The sequence below is a fragment of the Anabas testudineus genome, chromosome 16 (assembly GCF_900324465.2).
Source record: "Anabas testudineus chromosome 16, fAnaTes1.2, whole genome shotgun sequence".
Taxonomy (NCBI): Eukaryota; Metazoa; Chordata; class Actinopteri; order Anabantiformes; family Anabantidae; genus Anabas; species Anabas testudineus.
Window position 1 is genome coordinate 13,331,702 of NC_046625.1, and position 15,494 is coordinate 13,347,195.

General features: G+C 41.4%; 2 protein-coding genes across 4 annotated transcripts in view; one reads left to right on the top strand and one right to left on the bottom strand.

Moving 5' to 3' along the window:
* Positions 1-4,982: 4,982 nt before the first annotated feature.
* LOC113170457 lies at positions 4,983-7,719 on the bottom strand. Its single transcript, XM_026372565.1, has 4 exons — positions 7,601-7,719; positions 7,352-7,507; positions 6,527-6,619; positions 4,983-5,675 (listed from the first exon to the last, which is right to left on the bottom strand). The coding sequence occupies exons 1-4, from the start codon at positions 7,703-7,705 to the stop codon at positions 5,361-5,363; spliced, it is 669 nt and encodes a 222-aa protein (XP_026228350.1). The 5' UTR covers positions 7,706-7,719; the 3' UTR covers positions 4,983-5,360.
* Positions 7,720-13,842: 6,123 nt separating this feature from the next.
* Positions 13,843-15,494, top strand: part of kirrel3l (kirre like nephrin family adhesion molecule 3, like) — a 33,771-nt gene continuing 32,119 nt past the window's right edge. For all 3 annotated transcript variants that reach the window (XM_026371705.1, XM_026371707.1, XM_026371706.1), the window contains exon 1: positions 13,843-14,492. In XM_026371705.1, coding sequence (XP_026227490.1) covers positions 14,453-14,492 — 40 coding nt within the window. In that variant the 5' untranslated portion in view covers positions 13,843-14,452. The remainder of the gene's footprint in view (positions 14,493-15,494) is intronic.

Below are 15,494 nucleotides of genomic sequence, written 5' to 3' on the forward strand. Positions count from 1 at the left end.
GCAGACAGTGAGGGTTGTAAGCTCATTTAGTGATGTGGAAAGAATCTATTAACTCCTACAACAGCTGAGGTACACTAGTAGATCTTAAGCTCTCTTTCTTGGCCAGTCTTTCGCCCTGAACACAAGGGACCTTTGTGTCTCCCTCTCTCCTTTGGCTGGCAGCTGTGGGGTAAGCACTCATCCATAGATCTACACATTTGCAATTTTGAAGAAATAGGAGCAACACCAGTCTATCATTTCTTCTTTCCCCTTCTTTCTAATCTTGGAAATCTTGGAAATGAGGCACACTAAGCACCGCCAGGGGAGGCTGATTATTCTAGCTGCATATTTGCATGGGTTTTCCTTCAGAAATGCAGTTTTTCCTTTCCAGAGAGCACCAAAACAACAAAAAGACAGAGAGCAGAGGAATGACAGACAGTACCCATCAGCCAAAATATCAAAATCAAAAATTTAATAGATTCACTTTGCATTGTAGCATGTCTAAATATTCATGATTAAGGAGAAGGCGTATGTAACACTACATGAAATGTGGTTATGATAATCACAGGAGAAGTAAGATACATATTTATGCCTTCACTGAATGGAATGTGATACTGATTTAGAGCATATGGGTATTAGCTTACAGGCTTTTTAGACTTAAGTAGGGGATAAAAGTGTACTATGGTATATTTTGTTTATATCTTTGCTGTTTTCATGTAGGACCATGAAGGTATGTGGAATAAGTATGTCAAAGCCATTCCAGATGTTACGTTTTAAATCATGCCATGTCCAGTTAGTGTTACGGCCTAGGATTTCCATTTGGAGTAAATGTCTCTCCAACAAGGTAGTTTTGCAGGGCATTTGGTGGGATCAGCACTCTTTCATCCTCTCCCTTCTTCCCAGCCTGTTGGCTCCCCTGACCTTTTGTAAACCCACTGTGACATCCACCTTTTGAGGTAAGACAATTTGACAAATAAGTGATGACCGTTCCCATTTTTAATTTAGGAGCATGATGAAAAATTAACCGTGCCAACTCCAGACCTTGGTTTTTAAACAAGTCTTCGGCAGCCTGCCTATCTTTCCCACCCTCTTCTTCCTCTCACTACCATCTATCTCTCTTGCCCGCACTCAGTCCCTCCTCTGCACCCACCTCTGCTGATCTTTTCCTCCATTCCCCCTCTTTCCCCTCCCCTTTTCCTGCCCCATAACTAATCCTTATTATGCCTCTCACATAAACTCTGGGTCTGGCACCAGGCTGCCCAGCCACACAGGCTAAAAGGAAAGGGGTGAGAAAGGAGATTGGAGGAGGATTCTTCAGTTGGAGCAGGCCAAGTGGTGCAAAAGATGCTCCACAGACCCTGTTTCCTTTCCTCATTTGGGACTTCTTCCATTATATTCCTCTGTCATCCCCTACTCAGCATAATAACTCCTGAAAGGTAGATAACTATTAATAGAGTTCGCACAGCACTGCAGTCATATGGATTGCCCCGCAGTGCTGTGACTAAGTAGAACTGATGTCTCCTGTGACAAGCGCTCGTGTTGCTGTCATCCAGGACGTGCAGACACTCTGCATACATTACTGACTGCTGGCTTCCCCCTCTCCGTCCCCCAGTTTGGATGGCACCACAGCTGTCCTAAAGTGAATCCCAAATGAGAGGATCTGTCAGGGTTTGTTTGCTACAGGCCTTGATTTGATGCTATTACGCTGCAGATGGAGAGACTGGCTCAGTCTGCGGGAGCTGAGAGTTGCTGGTGGACAACACTCGCCTCGGGCCTGGCCTGGTGGCACCAGAGCACATTTTAAACAGAGCTGAAACTGATAAGGGCTTTAAAACAGTTTCTACTTTCTTAGCGGCTCCCCCAAGAACAACACCCACCTCTGATTCCTCAACAAACCTCTGATTTGTGTTACAGGGGCCAAATGTGTTACAAAGGCCAAATGACTGAATCTTTCTCATATCTTTCTCTCATATTCCCCTTCAGCCAGATGTTCCTCATTTATTTTTCTCCCACACAGCTGCATATGTAAATAATCCATGATTTTTCCTGCTGGATGGGTGGATCACAGCATATAGTGAGTCTGTTAAGTAAGCAGTCTCTTCTTTTGGCACCCGGTGCGTAGACCTGTTTTTGAATTTCAAGCAGTTTTTCCTTTTGTCTTGTTGGGTCCACCGGCAAAAGAAAGTCTGTCTCAGGAAGATCAAGTCAGTCCCTAACCACAGCATGGCAACACCTAGCACATGTTATGTAACGTAAGTGGACAGATGACATCTTAACTGAAAGTGCTTAGCTACCTGTTCCAGGTTAAGGCAGATTTCCCGCTGCTGCTATTTTAGCAGAGACTTGCTGTATCACCCATTTTATTTCAAGCCCCCAAAGCAGCTTCTTCTCTGTTGCAACCGTCAACTGCACCAACCCAGAGAAAGACTGACAGCCGACCCGATGAGGAGGTGTGCAGGCAAGTCAACCAAAACAATAACAAAACTGGAGTCAGAGGGAAAAAGGGGAAGAGGACAGACCCTAATAATGGCCAGGCCACGGCTTGACATGCTATGAAAAGTGACAGTGGACGAGTCATCCATTATTTATAGCAGTGCAGAGCTGGGTTATTTATTTTTTCAGCAGCATGAGCAGCAAGGGATCATGGCATAAAACAAGCAGCCAGTCGTGGCCTATTCATGTGATTGTCAGCAGACAGCGAGGCAAGCCCAGTGGTGAAGGGAGCTGTGGCTGTGGCCGGTGTGGCCTGGTGTGCACCAGGACGGGATTCACCTTGACTATTGCTGACTCTCACTCTGTCCCTCTTTCATGCCATGCACACGAGAGGTCAGTGTTAATTGTGGATCGGCCAAATCAATGTGGTTGCTCACCTTTAACTTGCATTTTTAATATTATGCTGCATTGATAAAAGTTCAGTGTTGAATTATAATTGTATGTTTGTTTTTGCACTGACCACATTCATATGTTGGCAATTTCTGTATCATAACACCACTTCACTATTGCCTTGGGTGAAGGTCTTTTAATGGAATATTCACCAAATAATCATGAACTGTTGACAGAGCCAACTGACACATTCATCAGTGAGTGGCAGAACTGCTGATCTCAGTGTGAGACTGCAGTGGCTAAATCTATTTGTATGGATTAGTAGAAGTGTTCAATAGTTCTGTCCAGGCAACTGGATCGCTATCGTCTAAGATATTTATCGTAGCTGAGAGGAAAAGTGTGTGTCTGAACACGGCTTAGAGCAGCAGAGATGCCAACGACGCCATGAGGGCATTTTTGGCACACGGAAACGCAAATGACATCAGGAACAGATGTTGCACATGGTGAGGCCCATCAAGGGACAACAACTCTGCATCAGTGCATGAATATTTTAGACAGCTTACTGCTGTACTTATCAGTGAAGACACAGCTAGGCTGGCCAAGGACCCAGTCAATCTGATCTTAAATTTTGGGGATGTAGTACAGTAAGCGCTTTATTGGAGAAGTGGGTAAAAGTGCACACTGGGTTGATGAAGTGCTGGCTTGCGGAAATGAGGAGGAGAAGAGAACATTTTAGCTTGGATTAATTTTTATAAGATGAAAGCTCAGATCCTCAAACTTTTGTCAGAATTCTGTTTTTTAACCTAATGAATATATTTCTAGGCTACAGGGCATGAAGCCTTTCATCACTGTGTGAGTCTACACCTTATATTCCCACCTGTTGTAATGTCAGACTGCAGATCGTTTCTATAAATCTGTAGAAACGGAGTTCAACAGTCACATTCCTGTAATCCACACCCTTTTCTAAGCACAGCTTGAACCAGAAGCTTCAACCTCTCCTTGACCCCTGAGGAAAAGAATCCCTCAACCAGATCCCCAGAGAGACTTTCATTACAGACAAAAACAGAATCCATGGGTGACCAGAGTCATATTCTGATATTAGGGCAGAGGACATGGATTTGATATGAGCCTGGAAATAGTCCTATAGACTACAGAGTGAGCCCCAGGTCCACGTTCAGCTTTAATGGCCCTCCTCCTGCTCGTCAATCACACATAAAGAAAATGCTTAATTGCAAATTTCAAACCAGCGCAGCAGACTGACGTCATGTTATTGGAATGGGTGAGAGGAGACAGGATTCGAATTGCTCACGAGCCAAGCAGACGGATACCACTGCCTAGCAAAGGTGTGCGCCCTCATGAGTTACGAGCTCGCAGCGGCATTAAGAGTTATGGTTGACACAGATCAGCTCAACATTCAATATCACAATTACAGTAAAAGCTGGTGTAATGTTTCTCATATGGGCAGCAGCATAAACCTTAGACCCATAGGGGAACCCAAACACTGCAACATGGACGCACACTGACACACATAGAGCTGCATGGTAATATTCATTAATACAGCCACATTTCAAAGTGATTGGTTTGGTTTTAACACACTCAAAAAAATGAGTTGTTCAATGAACTTAAAAAAATCTTTGAAATGATTTCCACGAAATAAAATTTCTTTCTTTCAACAATGGGCAATTTTGTTGTTCCAAGTTAATATACTTTTTTTGGGACAACCAAATTGATTTAAGTTTGTTCAACTAAATGTCTTCACTCCATTTTGACCAAGTTCTATAATGTTTGTTTAACTTCTTTTACATTAGTTTTAGTGACAAGAATACTTAAAGTTAATCCAACTAGATTTGCTAAAGTAAAATTAACATTGCATAATTGTGCAATCTAAACTCATTAGTCAAAGGTTCAAAAGAAGAAACTAAAAAAAATCAGACTAAAGCATACAGAATAAGTTTGAATAATCCAAAAAGATTTGGTTAAACCCAGTTAAAGACATATGATTCAAACAACTAAATTACTTAATGTTGAAAATGAATAATTTATTAGTTTAAACACAAAATTGTACATCAATGCAGCTTAGTCAAACCTTTGCAAAAGTGAAAGACTGTTAAAAGATTTAAACTCCAACAATGCTTCAAAATCTACAAATATAATACAAATACAATACAATTCAAAATATTTCTTACAACACTGAAGAAATTTAATAGCAGTTGCAGCAAGTCAACTCTCTTTTAGAGTACATTTCCAAATCAAATAAGTAAAGATAAAATAAAAATAAAATACCTGATATAAAAAGATGCCTCTTTTATCAAACAATCCTTAAGTATTTCAGGTATCTGCATAGGCATTTTTCTTAAATATACACAATCAAGTGAAAGATAATTTTGAAAAGTCCTTACAAAAAACTAAAATCAAATCAGTAATTCCTGAGACACATTTACTTCTCCAAAGTCCTGGGTTGGTTACAACCTTCAAAGTGCAACATAAAATCTTTTAGTTAGAAAACAGTGGAACAGTGGATAGTGCAACTGCTATTGTGTGCTGCCTTTTTTTGAAGCTTAACGTGCCAGCAATGTTTTGAGAGTTTGTACTTTTTTGGACAGCCTGTTTCCTTCCATTGCCATTATAATTTTCTGCAAAGCTTCAAATGTGTATGTCAAGTCAGGAGGGTAATCAATGTTCAGTGCATAAATGAGTCCAAAAAACATGACGATGGCCAGTGGGATGTTTCTTAAACCACTCAGTACCTTGACTCCCTCCAAAGTTATTCCTACATCCTCAGGGTCGTCATCAGGGTCTGCACCCTCGTGTCGAATCAGATATATCCCAAACACTGTTTCTGCCATTTCCTGTTCGATGCCCAGATCATCACTCTGTAAGAGAAAAGGGAAAGGGTAAGAAACATAATACAGATGTTCTTCTTGCGTTTCTTTTACTATACATCACTCTTCTATGCTAGCGTTAACCCTTCACTCAAAATTCCATTGAAAAAAAAATTGGACTAAAAATGTGTCTCCTCAAAATATAAAGTCAATGGCAATTTTGTGTTTGGATGAAATGTATCAACAACATCAGTGATTCCCAATTGTCTTTCCTTGTCAAGTCCAGTATAAAGTTCAACTTAATCCAATCAGGTAAATTTGGCATTTATCTGATCTACTGCATAATCAACTACCTCATTCAAAACCATTTGCCGGTTTAGATTCTTGGTGAACAAAATAAACATAGTAAATCATTAAGGAAATACAATTTTAAAAATGAATTGAAAATGCAAGAGGAAAAAGAAAATAAGACAGGGAAAAAGGAATTGCTCTTAATTCCATGAAACAAAAAGTCATCATAGGCGAATGTATGAATTGCTTCACTTTTCCATTTAGAAATAGAATTTGAAAAAACAATTACAAATAACTGTATTTTAATACATTTATTTAAATATGCAATTTGTCATTTATTTATAGGCCAAAGCACTGACTGGTACAGGTTGCTTAATGTAAAAAGCCTTTGTATCTGCGGTGGTCAGACCATCAGAGATCAGCTATAAACTTAGGTGTGCATTTGGATAACAACTACACCGGGAGAGCAACACAGATGCTGTGTATATAAATGTTGTCTTCATTTATTAATATACTGGGTTTTTTTATTTTATAGACTCCATTAGTTTTTATTTACATTAAACTTCTCACATAATTATGATTGTTCTTTTATTTGTGGATGGTCAACATACCCTGTAATCTTTGATTAACTTCTCTGGATCTTCATTGAGGTATACAGCCAACGCTCTGAGGATGCATTCTCGCCTTATATCAATGCTTTCAACCTAAGAATGAAATTTAGAAATTATATACACACACAAAAAACATCAAGATTAAATTTACCAGCAGACAAGCTGTTTACAAAACTAAGCTTCATGCAACTTTAAGAGAGTGGGTCTAATCTAAACTATATTATTGAATCTAAATGTCTCAACTTTTATTCATTAGGCTTGTCAAATGAGCCTGTCCTGTGTTGGCTATAATGTTGCTGACAACCTGTCATGGGTACACGCTGCCTTTCATCCACAGACCATCTGAGACAGGTATCCAACTTCAGCAGCTGAGATGTGCTTACAAAGTTTAGACTTTGTACAAATGGCTAAAGGAGCAATTCTGGATAAATGTGTTCAAGGCCTACACTCGCAATATTTCTGAAATAGTCATATGAATTGTAGAAAGGCATTTGCACATCTATCTATATATTGGATCTTCAAAATATATTCCTTGCCAAATTTAAGTCTGGACTTTCATTTTTTTGTTGATATGAATTAATACATGCTTTTCTAGTAATCTACATATAACAAAGACCCCCTTTCTTTCAATAAAAAAAGTACGGATTTCACTTTAGTTAACTACATTACTCGATTTAGTTCAAGTTGAAATTTGAGTTTACAAGGCCAACCATGACATTTCTGTTGTGATCTCTCCTTGTGAAGTCATAATTTCTCTTTGCACAGAGTTATGGTTATGATATCTTTTGACAAGCTTCTAAAATTCTAAGCTTAATTTTTACATACCTGAGTCATTGGGACCATTATTGTCTTTATCCTTTTTCCGAGGACTCCTCCTTTCCTGGCGAACACCTTCATCAGTTTTTCAGACAGTGCATCAAGTTGATGGAAGAACTTGGATTGCAGCTGAACTGTGGTTATCCTCTTGAATTCTGCATTCACCTGAATTGAACATAAAAAAAAAACAAAAAAACATGACAGACATGTATTTACAGAAATAAATAAAAGAAGAATGTTACAATTAGGTTTACTTACTTCCCTCACACTGAGGAGGCCTGGCCACCTTGCTTTGAAATCCGCTACCATGGGTGCATCGTGGACTACCTCCAGACGTCTGAGTGCAAAAGTCTTGCCCATCATCTCGGCCACTTTGTCTTCATTAATTCTGATTTTCACTTCAGAGAGGAGTTTCACTCTTATCTGCTCTAAAGACTCAGCTGATTCACCTGTCGGATATGGCGGGCAGTAGTTCACTTCGGCCTTTTTAGGTTTCTTTATACCATATGCAGGACTGCGCCGGTCATCAGCTTTGTGTTTCAGAGAATTCACAGTCACTTCTGGACATCCAACTTGCCTGAGCTTTGATCTGTAGTTTCCAAGTTTATATTTTAAACTTGTCTTCCAGCCACCAAATCCGCTGATGGAACCTGGCTCTTTTAAGCAAGGATGTGCCTTTACTAGAGCTTCTGCTACCTCACTGACCTCAGCATCAGACAGATACACTTTGAACTGGACAACTGCTTCCATCAAACCATCCAAGATTGCTGATTTCAGTTTTACATTTGGATTCAATAAGGTTCCTGTCTCTTTAAATGCACTGTTGGCTTTGTCAAGCTGGAGTTCAGTTTCATATGAAAACCGAGGAATGTGAAAAACAAGAGGCCAACAAGATCTTGAAGAGGTTGATTCAGGAGAGGACAGGATATCTGTGTCCACTGAGCTGCCAGATGCACTGGCATCAAGAGAGGTTGCAGTTGCAGAAGAAGAAGGTGGTGGAGATTGGTTGAGATGAGATGTTTCTTGAGTAAAGATTACTCTTAGAGTACTTTTATCCAGAACATCAGATATTGAGTCCAAATTTGTGAACTCATTGCCAAAGTCTGCATCGACATACTGAAGTCTGAAGCTTCTTTCAATTCCACATTGTTTTTTTATAAGCTCTTTCAGTTCGCAAATAGATGCAGGAATTCCATCTGGGAAAATCAATTTTTGCGAGTTCCTTTCTCCCAGTATAATTCGCAGTTTTGCCGGTGAAGACATCTTTCTAAACATGTAAAACATGAACATGTCACACAGTGGAAAAAAAGGTTTGTAGCACATCTTATAAGTTAATAAATCTTTTCAGCGTCACCATTCGAGTAGAACCAACAAAATAATCTGCCAAAGGGTAGTCATCAACCAGCATATCAATCCTAATCAAGTGAGTTTCAATGGCAGAACATGTCAGCTCAAAAGCTCTAAAATGTTCTCTATACCACCCATAAACTTTCTTCACAATAAAACATGCAAACTGTGTCTAAAAACAGCAAAAACCGTGTTTATAAAGTTTTTCCTTGTGCTCCTTAATCATATGTAAGGATACTCTGTATCTGTAGTAAATGGCCAAGTAATAATATTCTTTGTTTTCTCATTGAAAACGCTAAAGAAGCGTCACGACATAATCTCACTTTGGTTTTTAACACTAGCAGTACGACAGACAGGTAAATGACAATATACCTAGGAGCCCGGCAGTGTGGTCAAATGACAACCTGGCCCCCTGTGGACAGCTGCTTTTATTATGTAAAGACGGTCGTTACCGGCACACGTCGGGGTGGGGGCAGATGGGGGGGGGGGTATCGCTGACTCACCACAAGAGGAACGGAGGCCCGCTGAAGCTCTGCCTCACCAAGACATCTTATGGAGACATCCACACACATCGTCTTCTTCCTTCTCCAAAGCGGGATGACAAGTCGTCTTTGGTGCTTTATCCGTTCGTCACATAACACATACATAGAACCAACGAACGCATCCACACAGTGAGACACAGAGCGGGACCGGAGATCTACATCCTCGACTCTAATCAGAGGAAAAAAATGCAGATCTCGGCAACTCAGAGTTGCCAAATATTGCACCTCCCTCCCTTATTAATTGTAGCCTAACACACAAAATGCCATTTGTCATTTGTCCATCTTTTAGATTATTTTAGGCTGAAAGTGAAAATTCATTTACGCAAAAGTGTGATGCGCTCAAATCATACCGAAGTTTGCAAATCTTATTATTAGCAGATATTTTATTAGATTGAGCTTGACTTGACAAAGTTTGACACATTGATAACATTCATACATTCAACGAACCACAATGAAAACCTTCATTAACCACAACACTACTAATCTGCTATAACATTTTTAATAGGACAAAGATCTGTGGTGTACTTTGTCACACTTTTGCGTGTGTGAATTTTCACTGTCAGCTAAAAATAATCTAAAAGAAAAAATTTGGTTAGCATTTGGTTAGGCTATAACGTTTGTTACAGTTAATAAGGGAAGGGGGTGCAATATTTGGCAAAAAGAGTTGCCGAGATCTGCATCCCCCCTCCCTGATTAGAGTGGGGGATGCAGATGTCGACAGACATGCAAAACTCTAGTGCAGTGTTATGACAATGTTACAGTGAGGACATTCTTTCCTCCATTAGACATATAATTGCAATTATATAATTTCACATCGCTGTTTCTATGGGGGGGGGGCATCCACCATTCAGGAGTGGGAAATGTGCAACAGTTCAGTGCAGTGTTATGACAATGTTTCATTGAGGGGCGCGGGGCATGGAAGCCCCGCCCACTTTCATTCAACAGCTGGCGTGGACGTAATGGACCAAATGGTGCGTGACTACAGTCCCGCAAAGAAACACGGCGCTGGCCAGTCTCCGTGTTCTATAACCTGATAGACATGGCAGTGCTAAATGCAGAGCTTCAGCCGGCCTCCGTTCCCCTTGTAGTGTGTCAGCGACAACCCTCCCCCCATCTGCCCCCACCCCGACATGAACCGCTAACGACCGTCTTTACATAAAAGCAGCTGTCCACAGGGGGCCAGCTACAGCGAGCTGGTCATTTGACCACACTGCCGGGCTCCTAGGTATGACCAGAAAAGTCAGTAGTCCTAGTGTTAAACACCACAAATACGTATAAAAACAATTGTCAATCTTAATTTAACACGATGATCTGCAGTCTAAAGTGAATCATGGGACAACTGCAGGCTAACTGTAGCTAACTGTAGCTAACTGTAGCCCTGTGTAACATGCGTTAGCCACGCGATGACCGTTAGCCATCTTTTTTTTTTTACAAAACAAAATGGATTAATCAAATAGTATATCAAGATAAGTAGACTGAAATGTAATTAAACATGGCAAATGGATATATACAGTCAGGATACTATATTATATTTGATGACATAGGATTTCATCTTACCTTAGGAGCGCATGTGCTGCTCGTTCTTCCTCCGGTTTATCTGTAAAAAAAAAAAAACCGCGATCTCCTTTTCCCGGTATTGTAAATGTCGCGAGACCGTTCGAGACTTCCACACGTGTTGTTTGAACTTGATTCAGTGAAGTTGACTCAATATATATAAATTAAGTAAAAATGACTAAGGACGATTTTACGACATATGTACTGAAAACAATTATGTAAATCTTACAAACCTATTTTACTTGAGTAAAAACCACAAATTACGGATGAGGAACTTGCACAAACAGGCAGTTTCACTTTTTTGAGTGCAGCGAAAATCTGCTTATTCAACACGTTTCATAATGAATGCTCAACATGTATTTTCACTGAAAACTGCACGATGTTTTCCCGCAGCTTCGGATTTTGTTTTGAAACCAAACAAATCTCCCATTCCTCAGCTTCTACCTCGTTCTACACCCAGTTTTCTTTTGAGAGAGAAATGTCGTCTTTTCTGCTGGTAAGTAATGAGGTTGATTTTATTCAGTTTAATATTCATTCCAACTGAACACATGGTTTGCCTCAGCATGAATACATTTTCCTCCACTTGAATGTTAGATCCGGTTTCCAGTCAGACAAAAGAGAAAGCAAGCGATTGTAATTTTAAGGCCCAGCATGCCGTTCACCACAACTGACATCTCTTTTTTAATTGACCTCAGGTCAAATAGGGACTGGGATAATATTTTGTTAAATTATTCTCATTTCCCTGTGAATCATATTTCCATAAATCTCTACTTCATGCCTTATTTATTACCTTCTTACAATTACCATGCAAACAACGTCTTAACTGTCACCCCTTTCTCCCTCTGAACAGTTTAGTAAATATCAAACCATATTTATTATTAATAAACCCACAGCTGAAAAAACCCTTTTTATTTATAAATTATTCACACACTCAAAAGCTTGGGGAGTATGGGCGCCCTCCATTTAATGCCAAAGAGGCCAGCAAAATTAATACCATTGGCCCAAGATGATTTTAGTGCATGTGTCGTCTGTTTTGCCCTCTTCTATCTGTCCATCTGTGGGAGCTGTAGGAGATCATGCATTTCAATCACAGCGCCATGCCCAGTGACAGACTTTACACAATAGATGTTGATTTTATTATCACAGCACAACTGGTAGAGGCACCCTGCTGTTTTACTGCTCACCCAAGCCCCCCCCCCCCCCCCCCCCCCGCCTTCAGTCACTTATTGATGGCTTGTCACGTGCCCGCTATAGCCTGCAAAAACACACACACTTACAGACCGAAAAGCTTGGTTTGTGTTGGTTATCCTCTCTCGCACCGAAGCCTCTACACACAAATTAGATCACACATATGCAAAGCAACAAACAATCAATATGCTTCTCCACACACACACACACACACACAAGTTTAGACATGCCCATGTGCTCACTCACACTAACCTGGGTTGGCTTCCCAGCTGTGCAAGCTGTTTCTTCCATCAACATGTGTTTACTGGCAGGGGACCCTTATGTTTGCATTACGGGGAGGCAATAAACAGGAAGGCCAGCCCCGGGGTTTGTAAACTACTGTTTGGGGGGGACCCTCATGAGGACTGAACCCTAATCATTGTGTGGTTCACAGCCTTTAATTAAATGCAATGTGAAATGTCAAAAAAGATTTTGTGAGTGTGTGAGTGTGTGAGTGTGGGCGCATGATGTTTTCTGGAATCCGCACATGCTAAAATCCTCAGTGTCCAAATCCACACACTTTGATTAATTTTTCACACTCTTATGAAGCGCTAACCACCTGGTTGACTTGACAGAGTCTGTGTGTGTGTGTGTGTGTTTAGGTGTGGTAAAGGGAGGAGGGGAGGGTGTTAACATTAAATTATGTAGCTGCTTGCTACAGTATACAAGTGAAGGACTGATTAACTAGCTGACTGCCAGGTCTATTATTTTGGTTAATCAATAGATCCCTCAATAACTAATAAACAACATCAAAGAACAAGCGTATAAAGAGCCACAGGCAAGTGATAGACTGCACTGTTTTCATCTCTTTATAAAAGCCTTAGCTTTTGTTGAAATATGATAATGACTCTGTTCTCTTCTGCTCGTTTAAGCGCCCACTGTATGACAATGAACAATAGGCTCATTTTAGATCACACTGCACCTGAAAAGCATGTTTTGAGCCAACTTCAAAGAAAATAATTTGCAAAAAAAAAAAAAAAAAAAAGTCTATATGAACGTACACTGCATAAATTAAGGCACTTCAGTTATGACTGGAATAACAATACACAGTGAGGTTAAAGTAACATTAGTTGTTCAGATAGCAAAAGAAAACGAAAGTTCATATACAAATGCATGGTGGTTTATTTGTGTTAAGAGGTTATTAACGCAATCTGGTAAACTGTCTAAAGTTGATTCTGCACTATAGCATCTAGATCTGTAGGACAGGGATTAGAGCAGATTCTACTTCTCAAACATTAAATTTACTTTTAATGACAAACTGTCCCATTACTGACCATCGCTGTGTTTCAAAGATCTAATTAGAAGTAATGCTGCAAAGTGTATATGATTCATAATACTACATATAAGTCACAATACTGCATAAACAGCATGAAGTTTGTCCAACTCATATCTTAAGTATGAAAGTGGGACTGTGATTAAATCAGGAAGCCGCACTTATGAAATTAAGAGATGTGTATGAAAGACTCTGAAAATGAGGCTATGTGTTGGGCTACTAACCATGAATGATGCTTTTATTGTGTGGGCCTGATAGTCCTGTAACAGGTGATTAGTTTTTTGAAAAATGTCTCCCTGAATTAGAACAGTAGTCAACATCATCTATAGACAACGCTGCTTGTGCATCTTTTTCATTCTGTAATCTAATTCAAGTCTCCATGTGGGCTATACCCCACCCGAAATAAATGTTGGAGCAGTCATTTAACTCGGAGTAAGTGTTTTAAATACCCTCCCCGTGACGCCTGCTCAGCCAATAGAGGGCCCCCGGGGGCGGGGGGCGCTGTGGCCCCCCTCCTGGCAAGCATCAGAGGTAGAGGAGCTCCTCCGACTCAGCTCCTGCCAGATTTGGTGTACCCTACCACCAGATGACTGTCAGTGCGCATTTCCTACTGGCTAGAGGGAGTGAGAAGTAAACAGGGGAGACCGGCGGGGGAAGAGTGTGTGAGAACGAGTGTGTGTGTTACAGTGGGAGCAGAGTGAGAGAGTCAAGCGGAGGCAGCGACGGGCAACTTCACCAGGGTTTATCACTGCGCACTGTCGAGGAGGGGAGATCGCATCGGAGCGCGCAGCATGTTCAAGCAGCTTCCAAAGTGGACTGTGGACCAACGTAGTGACTGAAGCGGCTGCTTCTCTGTTGGACTGTTAGAGAGCGCAGTGAGCGGTGAGAGCTGGAGCAGCGCGACAGGGGACGGACACTGGTGAAGAAGCTGCTGCAGCGGGGAAAGTTGGAGACTGTGGAGATGATTTGTTAACTGCCAGTTTAGAAACTGTTCGGATCATCCAGAAGCATTTTTTTTTTCCCACTGGATGCTATTATAGGCGAATCCCAGTGCGCTTGTCCGTCCGGTGATATTCCGGTGCCGCGGTGGACAGTAACCAGCTCAGTCGCATAGACGGAACAAGTGAATCCTTCCAGCCAACACAGTCAGCGGCCAGAGCAACTAAAATGACTGCACTGTACCTCGTCTTTTGCCTTATGGTTACAGGTAAGACATCATTTCTTTATGCTTTATCGTACAGGTCCTAATTGATGGAGGTGGTGAACCGAGCTCCATCCTGGCACGCTGCGTCAAGCGATCCAGGGCTCTGGCAGAGAGGCGCAGCTGATCTGCTGCAGTGCTACAATTCAAAGCTATTAATTGCTTGTAAATGTTTAATTAGTTTTGAAACAGTGATTACAATAGGAGGCTTCACTGTCTGCAACCCGACCCGGAGCATCTGTGAATAGTGGCACTGCGTAATTCTGGATAACTGGGATTGTTTCTGTTCGGGTTGAGATTTGGGATGTGGGAGAGAGTCGGTCTGTCTTCAGTGGATGTACAGTGGATGCGGTTACGGATTCAGGGCGCACGGACGGAAAGTTTAACTTGTAAGATTTTTCCACCAGGGGGGACTCGATGCTCCGGAGTGTAACATGTGTGCATGTGTGTACGCTTATCATCCCATTAAAAAATCATTCTGCCGTTCTCTAGTGCCTGGATGTTTAGGCAGGTGAGGGGAAATATACAACCAAAGCGCAGTGGAGCAAGACAGCGCTACAGAGTTCCGCATCTCATTCCCCCGAAGTTAATCAGCGGTGCACAGATTGAAAGTAAAGCGAGAGGGTTCAGTCTGATGAGCCGATGTGGACACGGGGGGGGGGGGGGTCCTCAGTAGCCGTGAAGGCTCCATCCAGCACGGTCGTTGTTACTATTAACGGTGCGTAAACAGATAAAAAGGGAGGGTGTATGCTTTCTGAAGGGGGGGGTGCGTTTGTGAGAGAGTGAATAAGAAAGGGTTGGGGGAGCGGGGGTGAGGGGGTGGGAGTGTTTGTTTTTCTGGAGACAGCCAGAGACATAACGCACCTGTCTGCCCCCACAAAAATCGAACACATGCCCAAACCTAAAGTTCCCAGCAGGTCGAACAAAGAGAGTGTGTTTGATGGAAAGATGACGCGCTTTAACTGCTTTTAATGTAAACTGATGTAGTTCATCTATTCTGTATGTGTA